Consider the following 25,746-nt stretch of genomic DNA (forward strand, 5'->3'; position numbering starts at 1 on the left):
TGAGTTCGAGGCTAGCTTGGTCTACAGAGTGAGTTCCAGGACAGCCAGGGTTACACAGTAAAACCCTGTCTTGAGAAACAAAACAAAAACAATAACCAACCAAACAAAAGTCTTCAAGTCTTTTCACCATATTGAGTTGTTATGCTGTGTTAGTCATATGTTAAACCCATGAATTTGCATACCCTTATCCTAGACTCAGTTGTAGTCCATGTTATTAAATTACCGTATAATTTTGGTTAAAATAGTTGTGCTGTGTTTTATAGATCAGCTTGTTGTTATTAATTATCTCTTGCAAATGTTGCTGTCACTTTTCACACATCGACTGTTTCACATGATAGAATTAGTTTTGATTGATTCCGTTGCACTTTAAATTTAATGACACTTAAGTTTAGAAGAATTTCTGTGTTTTATGAAATAAAATCATTCTTCTACTTAAGAGTGCTATTTTGTATTTAGATCATTAATCTTTTCTTTTCTTCTTTTTAAGCCAAAATAGCTTTTGTAGTATTCCTATTAAGTTTATTTTTAGACATTTTATATGTTTAATTAGTAATTTTGTGTTTGATAGCAAAGTAACTTATTTGTGATGATTTGGATTGTGAATATTTGTCTTTGTTGCTCAATGTACCAGTCATTTTTTCCAATACTGTGTAATGGAGATTAATTAGAGTCTATATGCTTGAATGTATAAACTTCTAAAATAAACTTCGGTTACTTACATCACTGATTAATTCATTGAGGTAGGAATGAAAAATGTAAATACTTCAGATAACTATCAAGTTGTACTTACAGGTTTATATATATATATATTTTGCCTTTTGTATTTTGAGGCAGGATTTCTCTGTGTAACAGCCCTGGCTGTCCTGGAACTCGTTTTGTAGACCAGGCTAGCCACAAAGTCAAAGAGATCCATTTGCCTCTGCCTCCCGAATGCATACTCGCAGGTTTATAAAGGATGGAAATAATAAAATAGCCCTTGGAAGTAATATATTACAGTCAGAAATGTAAAACTATGGTGATTTTCTTTTTGTGTTCTGTTTGGGAAATGGCTATTATGGTCTTTCTCAGAAAGAGTCTCTTTGGGTGCCACTTTTAATTTAAAGGCCTACTAAAGCTGTATTCGTTTAGCTTGGTGCTTTAAAAATCACAAAGAAGGATTATTCTGGCTTTAATATTTGCTTGTATTTTTTAATAAATATTATAAGTAGAAGTAATAAAACTTTGCCTGGCTAGACATTGTTATTTTTCCTTTTCTTAGTTCCTTTTTTTCCCCATTACAGGTTTTGCAGAAGACATCAGATTAAATCAAGTTCAAATATTCCCTGTGTTCCCAAAGACTTATTGATGATGTCTGAATTTGTTCTTCCAAGATTTATTTTTTGTCTTATTCAATACTTAAGAGAAGGCTATAATGAACCAGGTATGTTTTAATATGTTCATTGAAATACTCTTAAATGATCACATCATAGAATTTTAGCACTAATAATAAAGTGAAAATATAAAGCTATTAAAATTTTATATTTTTAACTATGTGTGTATTTGTGTGTGTGGTCTTTGTGTGTTTTAGTGCATGCGAATGCAGGTGCCCAGGGAGGCTAGAGGGGTCAGATCTCTTAAAGCTTGAGTTTTAGGCAACTCCAGATGTGGGTGCTGAGAATCGAACTCAGGTCCTCTGTAAGAACAGCTCATGCTTCGAACCACTGAGCCATTTCTCCAATCCAAGATAGCACTCATTTTTAATATTTTATTGTTGCTTTTTTGAGACAAGGTTTCTCCCATGTAACCACCCTGACTGTCCTGGAACTTGTTCTGTAGATCAGATTGGCCTCAAACTCAGAGATTCATCTGCCTCTACTACCCGAGTGTTAGGATTAAAGATGTGCACCACCACTGTCCAGATTTATTTAAACGTTTTCAATACTTAAAAAAACATTAAATATAGTATATAAAATAAAGGGCTTCATGATGTCATTTTTATATACTATATTTTATTGTAAGTAACCTTATCCCCTTTCTGCACTGTCTTCTGCTGTGCCTTATGCTCCTTTGTTTAACATTTTTAAAGTAATGACTATGAAAAATAGAAAAATAATGGTATGTACAACTTTATAGGTACATTATAGGAGGCATAGTTTGGTACTTTTGCCTCTAAATAGTGATTTGCAATTATATTATGATTGAGCAAGATTATATAGTTGAGAAATGTTTGAATTTGATAAATTTTTAGATAATAAATTGTTATTGTTTTCTTCCCTGAGATATTTTATATAACAACTTATGATAGACTGAAATTGTTTGCTTTCATATTACTGTATCAGCGCTGAGTGTGCATTTTAGTACTTAAAAAGAGGAAAAACACTCAACTTACACTTACTGTATTAAGATTTTGTCATAATCTTGAGTAATGTGCTTTAAATGGTTGATTCAGGCACATATTAGAGTTTGTTATAAGACATTATGAATTAAAGATGATAGTGGTATAGAAAAAAATTATTAGCTTTTTATGTCTTTTGCCATACTAACTATAGTGACTTTTTATCCTGTGGTACCACTTTTTATATTATTTTTCTATGTTTTAAACAATTTAATCTGTAAATCTTATATTCAGTTTGAAGCTAGGATATGGCATACATTTCTATCTCCTAGTCTCATTCTTAAATTGTGAAGGAATAGTAGATCTGTTTATTTTATTTTATTTTATTTTATTTTATTTTATTTTATTTTTACTTTTTTGAGGCAGGATCTCTCTTTGTATTCCTGTCTGGCTTGAAGCTCACTGTGTAGGTCAGACTGACCTCAGATTTATGGTGCTCCTTTGCCGCTGTCTCCTGGGTGTTGGGATTGCAGGTGTACGTCACCATGGCCATTCTGTTATCTCCTTACCATCCTTGAGATTCTCTGTTGTGAGCAAGCCATTACACCCTCTTAATTGTGTTTTAGGCAACAACATAGAATCAATTTTGAAGTACTTTTCTCAGAATATGTATCTTAAAATAAAGAAAAATATTGCTTCGATTTAGTCCCAGACTACTGTCTCTTCAGAGTGAGGAAACTGCAGATACTAGACGGACTATTTTCAAAGTTGTTTTTTGTGTTATTTCTCGTGAACCTTCTAAGCTTTTTTTTTGGAAATTTGCATTTTGTATCACAAGCATTCTATTTATGAAAAATAATAAAACATTTTTTGTGAGAATTTAAAATTTTACAATTACTTTAAAGAATATTCACACAGGGCTGGAGAGATGGCTCAGTGGTTAAGAGCTTTGCCTACTCTTCCAATGAATTCAATTCCCAGAAACCACATGGTGGCTCACAACCACATGCAGTGAGATTTGGTGCCCTCTTCTGGCCTGCAGGAATACACACAGACAGAATACTGTATACATAATAAATAATTAAAAAAAAGAATATTCACACAAAAGTGCCTTATTTTTCCTTCAGTAACATTCAGTGTTAAAAAGGTAGGTAGCTTAAGTACAGTGCATATCTATGATAGTTGTACGCTACTGTTATCCGATTTATTTATTTATTTAGAGACTAGGTCTCATTATGTAGTCTGGCTCACCTGGCTCTCTGTGTAGATCAGGTTGGTCTTGAACTCAGATTGCCTGCCTCTGCCTTCAGAGTGTTGGGACTAAAGGCGTGTGCTACCGCATCTGACTTTTTACCTTTTTACTTTATTATTGTTTCCTTTTTTTTTTTTTTTTTTTGGTGTGTGTGTGTGTGTGTGTGTGTGTGTGTGTGTGTGTGTGTGGTTTTTGGAGACAGGGTTTCTCTGTGTAACAGCCCTAGCTGTCCTAGAACTAGCTCTGTAGACCATGCTGGCCTTTAACTGATGGAGCTAGATCTGCCTAGCTCTGTCTCCCAATTGCTGGGATTAAATGTGTATGCCACCACCACCCAGCCCCTTTTTTGTTTTTTTTGTTTTGTTTTGTTTTAATCTGAAAATATGAAGAAACTAGTGGAAGCATTTTTGTATAAGGATAAATTTTATGAACATGCATTCATTAAGTTTTCTTCTCTTGCTTAACATTAATTTCTTAGACAAACAATCAAAAAAAAAGGAAAAAAAAAACTCTCCCAAAAACCTAAACAGAACCCTAAAAGCTGTGTTTGTTTGTGACCACACTATAAATTCAGAATCATAGAAACTCATGGATTCACAGAAATCTTGGATTCATAGTTGCTTTGGGTTCTTTTTCTCTACCCCTAAAATGTCTATTAGATGTCAGCTCCTGGAAACTAAAGCAAACATCAATTATATATCTCCTGTGTTCCCATGTAAGTCACTGGGAACTTTGGAGCCCGTTCTGGAACTAGCTCTTATAGACCAGGATGGCCTTGAACTCACGGAGTTCTACCTGCCTCCTGCTTCCTGAGTGTTGGGATTGAAGGCATGCACCACCATGGTCCGACTTTTAAAATTATTCTTAATTATATAATTATGTAAATACATACATACATACATATATAACATATGTGTCATAATCTTTTTAGCAGCTGATGTGCCATCAGAAAAAGATCTTAACAAAGTCCTGCAGCTTTTGGAGCCTCAAATTTCCTTTTTAGAAGACCTGACTAAAATGGGAGGAGCAATGAGGTCTGTTCTTACTCAGGTGTTAACAAACCAGCAAAACTACAAAGATCTGACTTCTGGTAAGTGAAATGGTAGGAGAAGTTTACAATCTACTTATTTGTTGTAAGTAGCATCTTTTAGAATTTAAAAGTGAAGTTAATATTTTTCATAGACTTCTAAAGCTTGAAATTATTAAGGAAACTTATAGACGAAGAAACTGAACTTCAGAAAAATTACGTGGCCTTTTAAAGACTTCTCAACTAATTTCTATTGGAGCATCCAGTCTCTTCATTAGGTATGATGAAACTTAAGAGTTCTGCTCAGGTTGCTGGTCACTGACAAGTGCCTCTACCTGCTGAGCCATCTTACCAGACTTGAATATCAATTTCCTGGTGTTTGGGTGGGGACATGCTAATACCTCATTAAGAAGGCAATGTTTATTCAAAGTAAAATCTAACAGCACAAGTCATGAGCTAGAGGGTCATACAATTGGGTGGTAAAGGGGTTAGATCCCAGACAGATGTTCTAGTGTTTATCATAAGTAACATGCAACAGGTCAAAAGACGAGGGAACTGTTTGAAAGTATAGCAAGGCAGGTAGTACACACTGTAGACTCTCGGGAAAAGGAATAGTGTGAGTCTCATGATTGTTCTGGGAGATTTCCTGACTGTACATGATGACCCTGAAGCAGATCATGGTGGTCCTGCTGAGTTAAAAAAATGCACAAATCGATCATCATATTGGTCTGCTGAAGCTGGTGGAAACTGGAATTTTGGGGGCAGAATACCAAGGAGTGGTGGGCAGAGTTTTGAAGAACCAGTGAATATTCACTGTGATACTACCCTAGGCCTTTTGTTTTTGTTTTGTTTTGTTTTTTGTTTTTTCCTTTTTAGATTTACTTACTTTATATGTGTGAGTATTTTGTTTGCATGTGTGTATGTGAACCACATGCATGTCTGGCATCCGTAGAGGTCATCAGATTTTCCGGAACTAGAGTTGGAGAACTAGGCTTTAAGTTCAACACACTGAACTCCTGTGTGATTACATAGTAAGCAGCATTCAGAGCTTAAGACACAAACCACCTAAGAGTTGGCAAATGCCATGGAATTAGGCTTTTATATAGGGAATAAGTTTTCCTTAAGAACTCTGAATTACTACTCATTTCTTTCACTATTTTTTCATTCTCCATAATATATTAAAAAACAAGAAGAAAAACAGCAATAATTAGTAAATTGAAATGCCTGAATGAAAGTTCTAAGATGAACTGTGGAACCTAAATGTTTTCATACTTGTGGAGAGAAATTGTTCAGTGGTGCTTCAATATAATTTATACTTTTTGTTTTTTCCTTCCTTCCTTCCTTCCTTCCTTCCTTCCTTCCTTCCTTCCTTCCTTCCTTCCTTCCTTCCTTCCTTCCTTCCTTCCTTCCTTCCTTCCTTCCTTCCTTCCGGTAGGGTTTCTCTTTTTGTTTTTCATTTTTCAAGACAGAGTTTCTCTTTGTAGTCCTGGCTGTCTTGTAACTCACTTTGTAGACCGGACTGGCCTCAAACTCAGAGTTCTGCCTATTTCTGCCTCCCAAGTGCTGGGATTAAAGGCATGTGCTACTGCCTGGCTATAAATTATACTTTTAGTTTCTTAGATGTGGTAAGATTGGAAAAAATAAGAATCAAATGTAATTTTATTTGCTATATTTGAAAATTTCTACTAAAGCTTTATCTTCTCAGGAAAGCCTTTCTGAGCACTCCTTTCTGGATAAGCCTTGGTGTCCTAACGCCACAGATGCTCAGGTCACCTGCTGAAGTTAGCAGCAATTGTCATTGTAGCATTTTATTTTGCCTTGCTTTATCACTGGTTTATAACAGATTCGTTCCTGTTATAAAATGTTGCTTATTCTGGAATTGTCAATGCCAAACATAAGCACAAAATATTATATGAAATGAATTTTATGCTTATTGTAGTTTCCTCTTCCATTAAAATATTTACTCATGTGTGTTCACAGGATGACTATTTCGAATTTGAGTGGAATATTTTCTTCTGACTCTAACTTTATTTTAAATATTAGGTCTTGGAGAAAATGCTTGTGCAAAGAAAAGTCATGAGAAGTACCTTATAGCTTTGAAGAGCTCTGGACTCACATATCCTGAGGATAAGCTTGTCTATGGGATGCAGGAGCCATCTGCTGGTACTAGCACTCTCTTAGTTCAAGGTTTGTCTAAATATTTAATTTGAACTGTAGCAACATTATTTTATTAAAACAGAAAGCTCCTCAAACTTTCCTCATGAGTGAACAAATTTATTTTGAGCTTTAACAGAGTCATTCTTTATATTAGAATCAAGAAAGAATTGATTGGCCTTTCCTTTCTGCTGAAGGGGTGGGGGAATATCCAGACCATAATAAAGAATCTTTACTTTTTTGCTTTCCTTAAATGCGAGTTGTTCAGTGTTTAGTGCTGTGGCTCTTATGTGTGTGAGAAGCTCAGTAGTTGCTGCTTAGGTGTTACCAGCTCAGTGTTTAGCAGTCATGGCTCAGACCTGAAAAGCAAACTCCTGCTGGGTGGTGGTGGTACATGCTTTTAATCCCAGCACTTGGGGGGCAAAGGCAGGTGAGTCTTTGTGAGTTCAAGGCCAGCCTGGTCTACAAGAGCTAGTTCCAGGACAGGCTCCAAAGCTACAGAGAAACCCTGTCTCGAAAAACCAAAGGGAAAAAAAAAAAAAAAAAAAGCAAGTTCCTTTGGAAACACCACTTGTAGTTATTAAATTTCAAGTTATCCTTGAACCCTGTCAAGGTAAATTTTAGAATGTGGTGTTTTCCCTCATAGAAAGTTTTGGTGTTTTCGTATCTCAATAATTTTCAAGTACTTCGGTGTATGAAGTCATGATGGCCAACCTCTGTTTCTTCCACCCGCAGGTCTCGCAGGTGCTCCGGGAGCATTGGGACAGGTTGAGTCTTCAGATGAGGTAAGTTTACATTTGAAAACATTTTAGAAATAGAATTTTAAGTGTTTCTGAGCTATAAAGATTTGTAGCTTGGGGGTAGGTAGACTACTCAGTGGACAGTGTTCACAGTGCAAGTATGAAGGCCTGAGTTTAAGCACCCAAGCCAGGTGTGCGCTGGCACTGGTAACCCCAGTGCTAGGAGTTGGAGAGAGGGACAGGAGGTGACCCACTAGCCTAGGCAAAATGGAGAGTTCCAGGTTCGGTGAGAGCCCCTCTCCCAAAAAATCTAGTAGAAAATGATAGAGGCAGGTACCCATTGTTGATTCTGGCCTTTGGAATTACAGGCAGGAGCACACACCTGCACATAACACGCATACATCTGGCTCCCTCAACTCAAAATTAACTTAAATTAAGGTAGGATTTATGAAAAAAACAAAGCAAAACAAAAACCGAAGGTTTATGGTTGTTATTTCATGTAAGTTTCTTATGCATCTAGATACATTCTGAAGCTCAAGAGTAGCTCTGGGATCACAGCTACTTTGTGATGGGACAAACGATTACAATAGATTGTTACTTTTCATATGTAGGGCAGCTGTTCAGCAACACATTGCCCTGGGTTGATCTACAACATATGCAGAATAACAAAACTAGAATTTTGAATTGGAAGAGATATCTAATTTAACTTTCAGTTTTAAGATGAAAAAACAGACTTGAGGAATGGTTCGGTGTTAAAAGCACTGCTCTTCCCGAGGGTCCGAATCTGGTTCCCGCACCCACCTTAACTTTAGCTCCAGTGGTTCTGAATCTGACACCATCTTCTGGCCTCTGAGAGCACCCACACATATGGCATACCTACATACATGTAGATAAAATATTTATACAAAAGAAATAGACTTGAAACTGCAATAGTAGCAAGATTTATTTCTATCTTGGAGTTTTATTTGAATGAATATATATATTGCAATCTGTTTAATTTTGATCCTTTCAGTGTGTCAGGCACTTATCTCTGTTGTCCCTAGAGTAACAGAACATTGTGTACTCAACAGTGCTATTTATATACATGACATTTTTCGTAATATCACTTCTTGTTTCTTTCTTGTGTAGCTCATCTGAAATAACAGAAAATGTTGTTTGTGCTATATGGAACCAAAAATAAAATCAAGAACACATCTAATTTTTATGAAATATTTTAAAATTGAATATACATACTTGTAAAATTTGTGACTATCAGATAATCTAGTTCACTAGAAAGTCATCATCAATCTGATCTGTGGGTGGGACTAGTTATAATTAGATGCTTCTGAGAGGGAAGGAAGTGTGTTGTACGGTAAGGCATTTTCCTCCATTTTAGTCATGATCTTGTTATGTAACCCAGGCTGCTTTAAACTTTTGATACTCCTGCTGTGGCCTTCTGAGTCCTGGGATTACAGGTCTGCATCACCATTCTATACAGATAGCTTCTTAGGGGAAGTTTAGATAGACCGAGGTCCGTAGCAATATCTATGTAAACCATAAATAGATCATTAGTTTCTGTGACTTTGAGGTACAAATGAAATCAAACTCTTGTCTCTCATAAAGCTATGACCATCTGAATGTCCATTTTAAAGAAATGAAAGAATGGGGCAAAAAGAAAGGAAAAACAAAAAGGGAAAGTTTGCTTTCAGCCTGCCATCATTGTTATTAGTTTTGCTTATTCATGACTATTCCTTTCCTTTTCACACTTTTATAGCTGAAAATAATCATTAGCAAAATGTTTAAGTATTTTTGTAGACATTATTTGAATATTCCTGCTGCTATTCAGTACTGCATAAAAGAAAATCTAATTTCTCAAAACTTATATTGAAATAGATATTTTTCAAAAATGAATTCAGTGACAAAAAAGTAAATATATTTTTGGGAATTAAAGTTGTATTTTGATTTATCAGGAATTATGTTAATGGTAAAGGATGAGACTGGAGAATCACATAAAGTTTCGTTGGGGAAGCTCTTAGAAATACCTAATTTATTTCTTTTCCAGTGTAGAAGTACATTTTGCAGTGTTCTTGACAGATGGTAAACTTTTGTGTAAATGCTTCCAGCTTATCTGGTTAGAAGACAACTTTTTCCTTTGCTTGATAGTTTTTACAGTTGTTCTCACACCTTGGGGATGTAGCTCAGTGACAGAGTGCTTGATCAGCATGCATGAGGTCCTGACAAATCATTTTGGGCTGGAGTGATGGCTTAGCAGTTAAGAGTACTTACTGCTCTTTTAGAAGACTGGGTTGGCTTTCCAGCACTCATGAGGTAACTCACAACTGTCTGGAACTCCAGTTCCTGGGAATTTAATGCCCTCATCTGACCACCACAGCACATATATATGTGCAGACAAACACTCATACACAGAAAGTAAAAATTTTTGAAGTTCTCAATATTTTACTGAGAGTAGTGTGTACTTAAGAGTTCAAGGTAAGAGGATAGGGAGTTCAAGGCCTTAGCGACCTCTAGAGTTTGAGGTCAGTTGGGCTATGTGAGGCCCTTATCTTAAAATGAAAAAGTTCAAGGCCTGCCCGGTTTACAGAGTGAGTTCCTGGACCACCAGGGCAGTTGAGAAACCCCCTCTGAAAAAAGTAAAAACAACAACAACAACAACAAAAAAAGGTTCTCAGTATTTTTACCCTTCATACATTGTTTTATTATTTTGACCAATAGAAAGATTTTTTTTCAATTTTATGTCTTCCCTTTAAATATATACCTTTAGTTATTTTTTTTAATTTTTAATATTTTGTTTTTTGGAGACAAAGGGTTTCTTTGTGTAACCCTAGCTATCCTGGCTCTCGCTCTGTAGACCAGGCTGGCCTCGAACTCACAGAGATCCACCTGTGCTGTATGACTAAAGGCGTGCACCACCACTGCCCTGCAATATTCTTTTTATGTGTAGCTTCTCACCTATTTAATAAATTCATATCTTTTTGCAATCTATTTATCTGGACCAGTGCATAGTGATGGCATCTTTAATGACAGCAATGTGCTATCATTTAGGAACAGGACTTTTTGTTAGTCTGTCTTTCAAGTAGCTTTTAAAAGTAGTTGGCAGGAATCACAGTGGGTAAATGAAATGCCTGGGTGCTTGCCCCTTTGCAGGGGGAACTCCTCCCAGCCTTGTTCTTGAAATGCTGATTCAGGCAAAATTGCAGTGACTCCCTAGACTTTACGTTTCATCTTACTCTCGTCTCTGAAGGTTTTCTTTGACTTCACTTCATAGCCTGCTTTGTTAAGTATTGTTGGAGTCTTATACATTCTGCACTGCCATTTTTAAAAATTTGTTTAGAAACTATGAATTAACTCAACTTTTTATGGAGCTCACATTGTTCATCTGTCTAAATCTGTGAGAAAAAAAGGCAACTTTTTTTCAGCGGAGAAGTCGATTTGAAGATTGATGAATCTTTTTCTTGGGGGTTCTTGTCAGGGTTCCTGCTCAAAATAATTTGACTTACTACATTCATGCATTTGTGTTGGAAAAACATGTGGTAGTGGTGCCTGCTTCCCTACCCGCAGACTAATGTCTGGAAACGGTTTCTGAGAGCCGTATTATCTATGTGAGTCAATGCTGTATTCAGTGTGTTTTCTCCCAGTGCCTTGTAATACTTTCTGTGATACATAAAGGACTCTGAACTTCCTATCATGAATGAAGAGGCTGAGAAATTGTGCTCATGACAACTTTAGTTTTCATCTATCTTTTGTTTGTTTGTCTTGTTTGGTTTTGTTTTGTCAAGACAGGGTTACTCTGTAGAGCCCTGATTGCCCTGGACCGCACTCTGTAGACCAGACTGGCCTAGAACTTACAGAGATCTGCCCGTCTCTCAGTGCAGGGATTAAAGGCATGCACCACCACTCACCCAGCTGTTTTTCATCTCTCTCAATGCCTGGAATTCCCCACCGTTAAGTCATTGTTGTTTGAAAGGTTCTGTTCTTTCTTAAACTAAACATGGATTTATAGTAGAAGAGATGCAGCATGCTTTTATTACTTAAAATAATACCTTTGAATGACTGTTTGAATAAGCATTGATTTTCCTCATGTATGCATAATTTATTTACCTGGTCCTTTTTTGTTGCAAGGTGAAAACTTTTTCTTTTGCTATTAAACAAAACAAAACAAAAAGTCCAAATCATTGTGTGGTTGGTTTGCTGGCAGAGGGTAAAAATGCACAAGCCTGGCAGCCTGCCCTCCATCCCTGAGAACCCCCAAGGAGAACATTAACTCCTTGGGACTGGGACATGGCTCAGGGGTTAAGAACATTAGCAGTACCCAGGCTGTGGTGGTGCATGCCTTTAATCCCAACACTTGGCAGGCAGAGGTAGGTGAATCTCTAATGAGTGTGAGGCCAGCTTGATCTACAGAGCAAGTTGTAGGGCACTCGGCTACACAGAGAAACTCAGTCTCAAAAAACAGAACAAAACAAGACAAAACAACAACAACAAAAAGTACTAACTGCTGTTACAGAGAACCTAGGTTGGGTTTGCAGCATCCACATGGCAGCTAACAACCATATGGAACTCCAGTCCTAGGGGTGTTGATGCTGCCTTTCCATCTCCATGGGGATCGCACACACATGCACAGAAATACAGTCAGACAAAACACCATACAATAAAATAAAAAAACAAAATTTTAAACTCAAGACCCTGACTCTTGTAAGTTATTTTCCCTCCCTCCCTCCCTCTCTCCCTCCCTCCCTCTCTCTTCTTGCTCTCTCTCTCTCTCTCTCTCTCTCTCTCTCTCTCTCTCTCTCTCTCTCTCACACACACACACACACACACACACACACACACACAGACACACACACATGTTAAAAAAAAGCTGGATGTGGTGGTACGTTTTGTAATCCCAGTCAATTGATATCATGTGGGACCTGAAGATCAAACCCAATGCGTCAGTCTTGATAGAAAGTGACTCTATCCACTGAACCATCTTTCTGGCCTTTAATTTGAATTTCTGAGCTATTTCATGGCATACTCAATGAAGTCTTTCCTCTGTTTGCTTTGTTCTGCCTCTTTCTTTTCTTCCTGCTTATGGTAAATTGCCCTATTCCTTTAGCTTCCTTGTGCCTTAATGTTATGCATATAATCTTACAAAATTTTTATTTTAGCATTTTGGAATGTGTAAGAGTCTTTCCGTATAGGTACAGATTACAGATGTTTGTATTTTAATAGTAAGGATATTTTACTATGAATTTCAATAAAGTTGCATTAAAACACTTGTAGTTACATAGAAGTGAATTATGTTGGTCAGTATTATGTAAGAGTGTATATGCCACATTTATATAAAACATACATAGGTAATGTATGTACCTGAGCATAGCTATGGGTAATGTTGACTTTGTTTCTTCCAGGAGGACCAGGATGGGAGTCAAGGCTTGGGCAAGAGAAAGAGAGTAAAGCTAAGCAGTGGAACCAAAGGTATTTATATTTTGCCCCCTTTTTCTTTCCTTTCCTTTTCTTTTTTTCTTTCTTTCTTTTTTTTTTTGAGATAGGTCTTACTGCATATCCTAGACTAGCCTTGACTCTACTGGGTGTCCATGTTGATCTCAAACTCAACAATCTTTTTGACTTAGCCTCTTAAATTTTACTAATGACAAGTGTGTGCCACTACACCTGGTTATATTCTGTTTTTTTTCTTTAAAAATGATAAGAAACAAACAAAACACTTAATCTTTAGGAATCCCAGCTACATAGTGAGACCCAAGATCCTGGGTTTATTTAAACTTAAATAAATTTAAAATGTTAACTTTAAATTTTATGTTTTCAGTAATATTTAGTTTTAGCTTTAGATTGTTTTAAATTTGTACCGTAACTATTCTTGTTAGGAAATGGCAGTTCTGAAACACTTGGGGGCAGTTTCTGGTTTTAGTGTTTTAAATTCTTTTTTATTATTATTTTCTGTGTATGTCTGTGTATAGTGATTGCTGAGGCTAGAAGTGGGAGGGCATAGGACCCCTTGAAACTGCAGTTATAGACAGTTGTGAACTTCCATGTGGGGGTTGGGGGTTGGGGATTGAACCTGGGTCTTTGGGAGGACAGCCAGTGCTTCTAACTGCTGAGCCCCCCCCCTTTTTTTTGTTCATTTGAGACAGAATCTCTCTATGCAGTAGTCTTGGTTGTCCTCGAGGTCTGTGTACATTCAAACTGAACTTGAATTCACTAAGAACCGCCTTCCTCCCCTCCTCTCTAATGCTGGAAAGAAAGGCTTTTTGTTACTATTGCTACCATGCTTTTTAAATTTTGAAAAACTTTGAAAATTTTTCATAGAATTTTCTAGTTATGTGCTCAATTTCAGATTTTGTAGCATTTCACGTTTTGGATTAGTAACATCAAGTCTAAAATTTGAAACAGTGAAATTTTAGATAGAGGGCTATATTTAAGAACAAGTACTATATTTCAGCGTGGTGGCCCATGTCTGTAATCCCAGCGCTCAGGAGGCAGAGGCAGGTGGATCTCTGAGTTCGAGGCCAGCCTGGTCTACAGAGCGAGTTCTAGGACAGCAAGGACTGTTTACACAGAGAAACCAAAAACCAAAACCAAGCCAAACCAAACAAAAAAACCAGAAAGACAAATAATACTTAATTTTGAATAATTGCTTTATATTAAAATTTTAGGATGAACTGTGTTATGTGTGTCCCGTGGAAGCCATGCCCATTTCAGTGTACGGCTGAGAGGGCACCTGCATTGGGGGTTCTGTCAGGCGTGTGTGATGGGCCGTTGGGTTGTATGATAAAGTTTAAATGAGATGAGCAACTTCATTAGTGATAAATTTTCTCTTTTCTTATGCAGATCAATCCATAATGGATGTTTTGAAACATAAAAGTTTTTTAGAGGAACTATTGTTTTGGACAATAAAGTATGAGTTCCCTCAGAAAATGGTAACTTTTTTACTCAATATGCTTCCAGATCAAGAGTATAAGGTATCTATTTCTTTCTTCCTTTTGGAGCTTTGGTTTCATTCTTTTTTTGTCCTTAAATCTTTTTCTTTTGATGCGTTCCTGAACTGAGGCTCATTATAATATAACTGCAAGGATATAACACAAAGGGGCATTGGTTATTCTCTTGTTTGTTCAAATCTGCTCAGAATCCACAGAATTCAGCTCTCCCTCAATGGAGCATTACTCAGCAGAATTCCAAAGCATTACCATTTTTGAATTGAAGTTTTAAGACAGTTATAAATACTATGGCTTAAGAATATAAAATTTTACTTACAATTGCACATCACTTTTTTGAAAAATTATCTTTGTTCTGTGACTTTTGACAACAATAAAATCTAAAGTCTTAGCTAAAACCACCTGAGTAATATTACTAAACAAGTGAGTTTCGGGTTCTTACCAAGTGGAGCTAGGTGTGAAGAGAATTATGGGAGACAAACAATAATAAAAAAAAATTCAGGAGGCAAGTAGTATGTAAAATGTCAAGTCCTATGTAGTACAATGACAAGGTACTATGAGAACATGTAGTAGGGTGATTGAGTTTAGATTATGGATTTAGCATAGGTTAGTAGTTGCTGGTTATGTTGTTAGTGAGAGAATTGTTACTAACTCACATACAAGTATAGGAAGGTGTAGTTTCTAGTCCCAAAGGATGTGGACCCAGCTCTGAGCACTATATGATTATGGCAAAATGACATAGCATAATTTATGAAAACCATAAAGCTTGCATGGCCCTGTGCACATTAGGAGAGACACTCTTGAGCAGCGTTATTTTGTAGTTTTATACACACTAAAAAGTACAGCAGAAAATGTACTGCGACATAGAAAGGGAATAACACCAACTGTAATTAATACTGGAGAGCATTAGGTCAGACTGCTGCTGATCAGCTTTCAGAGCCTGGGACTGGGGAGTTACTTCTTGTGGGGTAATCACACCAACTCTCTTGGTTTAGTGATGTTACTGTGATGATTTCTAGCTAAGATTTCAGATTTTAAAGAACAAAGATAATCTCCAACCCCCACCCCATCACCCCCATCAGGAACGGGATTTTTCTTATAGGCTGGCTGCCTTGGAATTCACTCTGTAGACCAGACTAGCCTCAAACTCAGGTCCAACTGACTGTCTCCCGAGTCCTGGAATTAAAGGTGTGTATAATCACCACCTGGTTAAAGATACTCCCCCCCCCGCAAAAAAAATTGACATATAATTTTAAGTAAAATATTTATTTATTTACTTGTTTATTTATTTATTTATTTTTGAGGCAAGGTTTCTTTGTAGCTTTGGAGCCTGTCCTGGAACTAGCTCTGTAGACCAGGCTGGCCTCGAACTCACAGAGATCCACCTGCCTCTGCCTCTCAAGTGCTGGGATTAAAGTCGTGCGCCACCACCGCCCGGCTAAATTCTATGTTCTTAAACCATAGTTTATAATTGTTTTAAAACTTAAATAGGTTAAACTGTTTATTAACTTTAAAAACCATCAAAGCATTTTACTAATGTTTCAAAAAAGGCAAACTATAACTTAAAATTACCATCATTATTTAATTACCTTTTCATTTAACTTGCATTGCATCATAAGCTACTAATAGCTTTGAAAGCTGATTATAATATGCAATATAGAATATTAACAACAGTTTAAATTTGCAGTTAAACTGATTTTTTTCTATTTAAATTTTTACAGGTTGCTTTTACAAAGACTTTTGTTCAGCATTATGCTTTTATTATGAAAACACTGAAGAAAAGTCATGAGTCAGACACAATGTCTAACAGAATTGTGCATATTAGTGTCCAGTTGTTCAGCAATGAGGAGCTCGCAAGACAGGTGACAGAAGAATGTCAGCTCCTGGATATTATGGTCACTGTGCTGTTATACATGATGGAAAGTTGCCTTATTAAAAGTGAACTGCAAGGTAAATTCAGAATTATATTCATTTGTTTATTACTAGTAACTTTTGTGTAGCAAGGTCTAAACATACTTTGTATTCTTAAAAATAACTTTAAAATACTATAAAAATAATGCATGTTTGGAAAACAAGTATTTGACAGTTTGTAGTTTAGTATAAAGAAGAAGTTCAAATCATGCCTATTTAGTCATTTCCAAATAACTTAACACTTTATTATTATTATTGTTGTTGTTGTTATTTAAGACCAAGTTTCTCTGTGTAGTGGAGGCTTTCCTGGACCTAGTTCTGTAGACCAGGCTGGCCTCGAACTCACAGAGATCCACCTACCTCTGCTTCCTGAGTGCTGGAATTAAAGGCGTGTTCCACCACCACCCAGTGTCCAGGCTCCTATTTTGTTCCCCCTCCCCCCCATAAATTTGTTGCTGTCTACCTTAAATATTTTAATACAATTATTCTTAAAATTTCTTTGAATTGGAATAAATCTTTCATTGTCTATATACCTGTAGGAAGAACTTTTGTAATCTTTTATTCCCACTATGTGTTTGCTACTTCTTGACGTAATATTTCCACACATTTTCCATTTTTGTTTTCTGTCCTCTTCATCTACCTTCCCTTAACATTCCATTGACTATTTGCTGTGCACCAGGCACTGTGACTGAGTACTATAAATGTGTTAGCTCAGCTCAGTGTCTGAAGTCTCTGAGATTACCTTTGGCATCTTTAAGATGAGAACTTAAGTCCTTTGGAAATTAAGTCATTTACTGTTGAATTCAACAGCTAACAGGTGACAGTGCCAAGAAGGATTTCATGTCTCCTAATGTCAGAACTGCCATTCTGTGCCAGTACAAAGACAGGACCACACTGAAAGACTGGCTCTTCACTTATTTGAAACTAAACTTCAAAACAAGTGGGCAGGGGAGATGGCTCAGTGGTTAAAGCACTTGCCACAGAACACAAACGTGAGGGCCAGAGTTAAGATCCTGAGAACTCATGCAAACAACGTAAGCGCCAGAGTGTATGGTGGCCCTCGAGAGGCCAGTGCTACATGTCTTTCTGCTCAGAGACTGACCTGACTTTCTGGGCAATGAGCTCCAGGGAGCTAGCTGTGTCTAGCTCCACCTCTCCCTCCCTGATAGCGCCTTAAGTCACGATGTCACTCTTCCCTCTTATTGTTGAGACAGAGAAAGCTCAATTAAATTATTGAACAATATACTATTGATATTAAACAATACACCTCTTTTCTTTATAGAAGAAAATTAAAAAACTGTTATGGTTTTATCATGGCATTTGAGTGTTAGCTGAATATTCCACAGATTCTTTTTTCCTTTTTGAGAGAGCATCTATCGTCTTTCATCTGTATCAGTGATATTCTTTACCGAATTATTCTTAATAGAAAGACTTGTTAAAAAACAGAATAGAAAGCTTAGAATTTAGAATATATATGCATATATATGGGTATATAAGACTACATATGAATGTGGGGTACACATTTGAGTGTGTACAAGTGTGCATGCGCATACAGGAATCTGAAGAGGATGTTGAGTGATTTCTGTCACTCTCTACTTTATTTCCTTGAGACAGGGTCTCTTATTGCACCAGAAGCTCACCATTTCAGCTAGGCTGGCTATTGTGCTCTTGGGATCCACCTGTCTTTGCCGCTCTGTGCTACAGGCATGTGCAGTCATGCTCAGCTTTTTACATGGGTGTTGGATATTTGAATTCAGGTCCTCATACTGACAGAAACAGGTGCTCTTGTCCATGAAGTCTATTTTCTTGACTAACTGATTTAGCTGTTCTTGTATATAGTTTGCATTTGGCTTTTAAAGAGGATCATTTAGGAAAAAATGTGTGAGTTTTTTTTCCAATAACTATTGTATTGAAACCATTCTTCATAAAAACTGTGTGACTCATGTGCCTACTGGTTAAGTGTGTTACATCAATTACAATCTTCCAGCCATATTCTAAAACTACAATTAGCAATCTTTAAACTTTGCTATGATTTTTAAAATCACTTTCGATAATAGCATGCCATTTCAGAATGCATACTTTTGTTTTTCCAAAAGTACCATAAATTTGTGCATTTTTATGTTAACAGTATTAGAATGTGCATAAACTTTATTGAGTAGTTATAGATTCTACAAGGTCTGTTTTTAAAATTTTTAAATATTTTCAATAGCTTCTGTTTAGTCTTTGTACGAATTGTTACTAGGTACTATTCTATTTTTTAAATTTAGTTTCTCACAGTAGTTGAGATTAAATCCAGGACCTATCCATGCTAGACATGTGTTTTATCACTGAGCCAAATTCTTAACCTCTAGATAACAATTAAAAATTACTTTATTGTTAGTAATGATTAAAGAGAATATAATGAAGATTCTTAATGCCTCAGCAACAGCTAACGAATAAAAGGAAAAAGCCTTTTAGTGGTCCCAGAGCCCTACCTTATATGTTTACTTTGTTATATACACAGTTGTTTTGCATACCTTTAAATTTCTACTGTAACTCATTTTTCATGTCTCTGAAATTTTATAATTTGTCTTATGAAACAGTTTGTGTAAAATGGAGTTTATAACTATACATCATATAACTATAGAAATGCAGATACTGATAACCACTGATTGATCTTCTATCTTGGAAATATGACTATATATTGGAGCATATTTTTGGTTGTTTACATGTGTCTTCAACATGTAATATGCACAGGAAAACCCCACCAAGCTTGTGTCCTTTTCCATTATCCTGTGTCAAATCCTTGGAACTGAGTTACAGACAGTTGTGAGCTGCCACGCGGGTGCTGAGAATTGTTCCCAGGTCCTCTGGAAAGTGAGTCAGTGTTCTTAACTGCTGAGCCATCTCTCCAGATCTAAATTTATTAATTTTTATTTTATTTGTGTTGGTCTTTTGTCTGCATGTCTGTGTGAGGGTGTTGGAGCCCTGGAACTGGAGTTACAGATAGTTGTGAACTGGCATGTGGATACTGGGAATTGAACCTGGGTCCTCTGAGCTATCTCTAGCCCCAACAAGTATTTCTTGATGAGTGTATTTCATTTAACCCTGAATCATTGCTCTTTACATTTTTAGTCAGGAAAGTACCAGCTTGGATAAAAAAGGAATCGTAATTGCCTTATTTCTTTAAAGATTACAAGGTGTGTTTTTTTTTTCTTCACGAGAACAGTTATATTTAAAGCACTGTTAGAAAAAAAGTGTTTTTTTAAATTATTGTTTCTGCTTATTCATTTTCTAGTCTCAGTTAAATAGGCCAGCAATTCTAAATTTTATTTAGGTTATTTTGTTATTCCCAACATCCTGAAACACTGGCTCATCAGCATCTCTGGCTCATCAGTTTACATTGTTAGAGTTTTAGTTGGGAGTTTTCTTCAGAATTTTGGATGTAGGCAATTCCTCTTCCAGTTCACAACTATCTGTAACTCCAACACCCTCACACAGACATGCAGACAAGAGACCAATGCAAATAAAATAGGTAGGGCTCTAGGACCACTACAAGGTTTTTTCCTTTTATTCTTATCTATACTGTATCTGTAAATTCATTTTCAGTCTGTTTAAAGTAGAATTAGCATATTTCTGAAACAATCTTGCTTTTCTGCCCTGAGGTTGCTGGGTTTTTTTTTATTAAGATTTTTTTTCTTTATTTTACATATATGAGTGCTCTACCTGCATGTATGACGTTATGCCAGAAGAGGGCATCAGATCCTAATATAGATGGTTGTAAGCCACCATGTAGTTGTTGGGAATTGAACTCAGAACCTTTGGAAGAGCAGCCAGTGCTCTTAACTGCTGAGCCATCTCTCCAGCCCCATCCCTGAGATTTTTAAAACCCATTTATCCCTATGCATTTAATTTTAATGTATCTCAAAGCATATGATTTAGTTTCTGTAATACCTATTAATGTGAATTCATATTTCATTATTTGTTATACTCTTTGTTTGAATCTATGATAAAAAGAACATCAGCATGAACAGAAAAGAATGAACTTTAGGTAACTGTGTACCTCAGTGTGTACTAGAAAACAGTACTGGTGTTGAGCATTTGGTGTGCTGTGAGTATGGTGTGTTTCATAGTGGGAATGGAGGTTCTGTAGTCCAGTATGCTAGTTAAGTTGGAGTAGGTTAAAAGGATTTTTGGGTGAGGAGGTGTTAAAGAGGTTTCAGTGTTTTTTGTTTGTTTATTTCTGAGATAATACTGTGCTAAAAAATTGCATTTTCACATGTTCTTTGACTAGAAGATAACAATATGTCCCATTTGAAATCAGCAGACTTGAATGATAAACTAAAATGAGATTAATCTAGTGATTTTGATTGAAACAGAATCCAGGAAATGAGGTTTTGTAAGCATGTAGCTGCTCAGTGTCAGCAATGAAGAGGACATGTATGGTCACAGTGCATTCAGGGCTTCACGTTAACATTGCACTTAATGCCTTGGAGAGACACTCCTTACTTTATTTTAAGAATGAAGAGTCTAAACAACATGCCTAGAGTCATACAGATTTTAAATGCTATGCTGGAGCTAGGATTTAAGTGCTTCTGATTCTAAAGTGTATAATAATATTTTGTATCGTTAGTGAAGTTGTTTTTTTTAAAAAAGTAATTTTTGGATTTTTTTAGATGAAGAAAATAGTTTACATGTTGTGGTGAACTGTGGAGAAGCCTTACTGAAGAATAACACGTACTGGCCTCTTGTTAGTGATTTTATTAATATTCTTTCTCATCAAAGTGTGGCCAAGAGGTTTTTGGAAGATCATGGCCTGTTGGTTACGTGGATGAACTTTGTTTCTTTCTTTCAAGGTATGAATTTAACCTTTGTTTGAAAGGTACCTAATACTAAAATATTAAATACTAATGAAAAATAATAGCACAGCATTGAGGTTATAAACCAGATGTCTCATTATTTAGATTAGTTATTATTTATAAGAACTTTAATATTCATAGTAACATAGCAAGGGTTTATTAAGAAACAAGTGTAGTTTTCTGGCAGCACATAAAACCATTAGTTTAGAAACTTGAAATCTGTTTTCTCGGGTTTGTAACATATTTATAACAGTTTGGACTGTCAGCAATTAAAATTGTTTTTTCTTTATTTCTCCTTCCTTCCTTCCTTCCTTCCTTCCTTCCTTCCTTCCTTCCTTCCTTCCTTCCTTCCTTCCTTCCTTCCTTCCTTCCTTCTTTCCTTCCTTCCTTTTTTTTTTTTTTTTTCCTGAGACAGGATTTCTCTATGTAACAGTTCTAGCTGTCCTGGGACTATGCCTGTAGACCAGGCTGGCCTCAAACTCACAGAGATCTGCCTACTTCTTCCTCACAAATGCTGGGATTAAAGGTGTGCACCACCACCACCCAGCAGTTTTTGATTTTCTTATTTAAAGCTATTCAGTTCTGTTAGTGACATTTACAAAGTTTCTTTTTCTTTTTAATTTTCTTCAAATTTTATTTATTTATTTATTTTTTAAATATTTATTTATTTACTCATTATGGATACAATATTCTGTCTGTGTGTATGTATGCAGGCCAGAAGAGGGCACCAGACCTCATTACAGATGGTTGTGAGCCACCATGTGGTTGCTGGGAATTGAACTCAGGACCTTTGGAAGAGCAAGCAATGCTCTTAAACCACTGAGCCATCTCTCCAGCCCCCTCTTTTTAAATTTTTTAATTTTAATTTTTTGGTTTTTCAAGACAGGGTTTCTCTGTAGCGTTGGAGCCTGTCCTGGAACTAGCTCTTGTAGACCAGGCTGGCCTCGAACTCACAGAGATCCACCTACCTCTGCCTCCTGGGTGCTAGGATTAAAGTCGTGCACCACAACTGCTGGGCTATTTACAAAGTTTCTTATGAATGTTAGTTTGTAAAATTCTAAGAAAAAGCACTAACTATTTTTGTATTTCATTGTTAACTTATTTATACGTTCTGTGTAATTAATTGGGGCTACTTGATTAAAACATGTTGAGTATAGGGAAGTGTTTGATTTTAATCTATATACTTGTGTCTAATTGACAAAGTCCATGTGTGCTTTACTCTTTACAAGGTATGAACTTGAACAAGCGAGAACTCAATGAGCATGTGGAATTTGAGTCTCAGACATACTATGCTGCATTTGCTGCAGAGCTTGAAGCCTGTGCACAGCCGATGTGGGGACTCTTATCACATTGTAAAGTTAGGGTATGTTTGAAGTATTTTTATTAATTTCTGCATTTTAGAAATGACTTAAGAAAGAAAACACACCTGCAAATATATTTAATGTGTAGTGTTTAGTTCTGTTTCAAGTTGAATTCATCTTCGTGAAAGCTTATCTGAAACAATATATTTTATTCTTGGGCATATTGAAATTCATTTATATCACCAAACCTCCCCAGCTGCCCCTATTTGGAACAGTTGTTGAAACTCCATAATACCCCACCTTTAGCATTATTGGTTTGTTTTAACTGTCCCTGGCTATCTAATACTTTGTGTCTTTCCAAAGATAAAGATGGTCTTCAAAAAAAGTTTATCATTTTACACAGAGCTTTGCTATATAGCTCAGGCTGGCCTTGAACTCAGTTTGTCTAACAAGCTGGTCTTGAGTTTTCAGTCCGTTTGCTTCAGTTGTCCAAGTGTTGGCATTATAGGTGTGTGCTATCATGACTGGATTAAAGTTTCTAATTTTAAGGTTCTAAGCACAAAATAGTTTTATACAACTTGCAGTTGTTTTTTATATATACTTAGTCATTAGTTTGATGGATCTTTAGAAATCAGAACGACTCCTCTAAATCTTTTAAACTAAGGATTACATGATAATTTTGATATAAAACCCCATGAAGCTCAACCCATTAACCTGTATCAGTAAACGTTCTACAGGTCTCACTACATATCATTGACTAGTCAGGAGTTTGCTATGTAGCCCAGGCTGGCCTGGCACTCCCAGAAATCTGCCTGCCTGTGCCCCCTGAGTGCTGGGATTAAAGACCTGTGCCCGCACTCCTTGCATAGGTTGCATCTTACATTGGAAATATTTTAAAGCCCATTGTTTTAGTTTCTGCTTTCTCTTTGTATGGGGTGACTAGGTCAACCCATGAACATCTTTGAAGCCGCAGGGCGACTGATAATGAAAAGTCCCCAGACTATCTTGATACAAAATATACAACTTTAATAAACAGAAGTAAGACTTACAACAGCTTACACCAGAATCCAAATCCGTCCGGACGCAGGAGCCAGTCAAAAAAGGGGCTAGCGGAGCGCGTTTGCTAGGTTTATAGGCAGGCTTTAGCCTGAGGGCGGCACGCCCCAAAAACAGAATATGATTGGCTAAACTCCCCTATCACATCTTTTTGAGATTTGTGTCTTTTTTTTTTTGTCTTAAATCCCTTTACAAATGTAACACAACAAAATGAAACAAAAAATGGGACAGCAAGGTGAGCTTTTCCTTATAGGTAATAATGAGGTTTCTTTCCGTCCTTTAAGTTTATGCTTCTTTCAGTAGTTTTTTTTTTTAATTTTGACTATTTTCTCCCACGCACTTACCTTTTCTCTAAATTCAATTCCTTGCAACTTAGTGTAGTTCAAATTTCAAAGTTCAAAGCATCATGCTAGTCATGTCGATTTTATAGACCATGTGAAATGTCTCAAATCTCTAATAACCATGTGTTATACAAGATTATAAATTATACAAAGATTATAAATGAATGAATATGTATATGTTTAGTGCTAGGGACTTATGTGTTAAATAAAAATCCAGGACCTTACATGTTTTAAAAAGCAAAGACAAACCTCAGTTACCCTGCTTCATTAGATTTTATTTTTATTTTCGATGTACATTCTCACTGTTGAGTCTCAAACTCATGATCCTCTCGCCTTGGCCTCCCAAGTGCTGGGACTACAGATGTATACACCATGACAGCTTCAAAAGAATCCCTTATCCACACTGTATTTCATTTTGTGTTCTTCATGCTATTTACTGTATCATTAATGATTGAAGTTTTACTACAGTTTGCCTTAACTTAGATGTAGACTCATACTCTTACACCACCTCCGTGCTGTGACCCATGGTTGTTCCTTTCTTAGTTTCCAAGCTTTGGTTCAGGGTAGCCCTCCACTCTTTCATTTTGGAGTACATGCTTTCTTGTGGTAGCGGGAGCTCCCTGCAGGTGTCATACAGGGAAACAACCCCACCAAGAAATAAGATTGAAAACCCAGTGCAAATTGACTTCATCAACCTGGATCAGGCATCAGGCAGTCTAATAATACCAGGTGATTATTGTCAGCATATTTAAAACAGGACTATTTGGGAAAAGGTTTCCTCCAATCAGTTCAATTCCATGTACACAATAAAGCTTAAGGTGTGAACACATAGAGACTCTTTTACAAAGCACATGTTCCTGAGAGGATGGGTTTTGTAGCTAAAAGACCTAGAATCTAGTGTTGTCTCTGACCAATAACATAGAGGTCAACAGACCATAAAATATATGTGACATCTCCCCTAATGATGGGTAATGGTCTAGGGAGGGAAGAGTCTGGGATAACCATTCTAGGGAATTAGGGAGAGGTCTGCCTCGATAGCAAAGGTAGGTGAGATCTGCCTCCACAGATAGCAAAAAGGTCACCAGGTTGTTAACAAAATCCACTCTCAGCTTTCTGGATGGATTGCGGGTATTTGATTTTGTCGTCTCCATCAAGACATCTCTGTGCGATTAACATTCTTGGTTCTCTAAGTGCTTCTCTGTAAGTACAAGGACCTCTGTGCCCCCAACACTTTCTCATTCTCTTTTCTTGACCCAGTGATTTTCTTTCAAGAAAAGTTATCTGGGAAGTAAAAATAAACAAATCTCCCAAGAAACAAACTGACAAACAAACAAAAAAAAAACCAATACATTCCTAAGCCCCACTGTTAGAGATTTTGATTGATTTGATATGCAGTTGAATCTGAGTAGCAATTCTAACTCAAGTGAAGAACTATTAGGGTTAACTTTTGAAAAAGTTTGTAAGACTAAGTCTTTTCATCAAATAGCATTCCTTCTGTGTTCATAGTTCCTTGTTTAATCTCAGCTGTAGCATTTTTTAAGAACTGTTTGTTGGTCATTTACTCAAACACCTTTGTTAAATGCTGGTCTGTGTTAGACACTATACTTTAGGTATTTTGGTATTGAACCAGATAGACATGGTTGTTATTTTCATGAACATAGTGTAAACATAGGAATTTACTTTGCTATTAGGCTCTGTGGCAAAGTAACACTATTTTTGTAGGAGAGAAAAGCATGTAAATCTGAAAATTAGAGAAGGCCTTTCTGAAAAAAGAATATGAAGGAACCAGCTGTGTGAAGAATAAAAAGAGGGTAGGTTAGTGGTGGTTATGGAGAGGTAGATGAGAATAAACGATCTCCTGGGAAAGTGTTTGTGTCTAG

The 25,746-nt window shown here is 36.5% G+C and overlaps 1 protein-coding gene across 6 annotated transcripts in view; it reads left to right on the top strand.

Annotated features, from left to right (window-relative positions):
- Nucleotides 1-25,746, top strand: part of Ubr3 (ubiquitin protein ligase E3 component n-recognin 3) — a 129,322-nt gene that overhangs the window by 22,721 nt on the left and 80,855 nt on the right. For 4 of the 6 annotated variants that reach the window (XM_087900040.1, XM_087900042.1, XM_087900043.1 and 1 more), the window contains exons 2-10: nucleotides 1,281-1,420; nucleotides 4,498-4,656; nucleotides 6,637-6,780; nucleotides 7,483-7,532; nucleotides 12,878-12,944; nucleotides 14,316-14,446; nucleotides 16,141-16,369; nucleotides 20,986-21,165; nucleotides 22,398-22,531. In XM_087900040.1, coding sequence (XP_087756166.1) covers nucleotides 1,281-1,420; nucleotides 4,498-4,656; nucleotides 6,637-6,780; nucleotides 7,483-7,532; nucleotides 12,878-12,944; nucleotides 14,316-14,446; nucleotides 16,141-16,369; nucleotides 20,986-21,165; nucleotides 22,398-22,531 — 1,234 coding nt within the window. The remainder of the gene's footprint in view (nucleotides 1-1,280; nucleotides 1,421-4,497; nucleotides 4,657-6,636; nucleotides 6,781-7,482; nucleotides 7,533-12,877; nucleotides 12,945-14,315; nucleotides 14,447-16,140; nucleotides 16,370-20,985; nucleotides 21,166-22,397; nucleotides 22,532-25,746) is intronic. The other 2 variants (XM_087900041.1, XM_087900045.1) reach the window with 1 other exon arrangement.

This window comes from Myodes glareolus, chromosome 21, assembly GCF_982192425.1.
Source record: "Myodes glareolus chromosome 21, mMyoGla1.1, whole genome shotgun sequence".
Lineage (NCBI taxonomy): Eukaryota > Metazoa > Chordata > Mammalia > Rodentia > Cricetidae > Myodes > Myodes glareolus.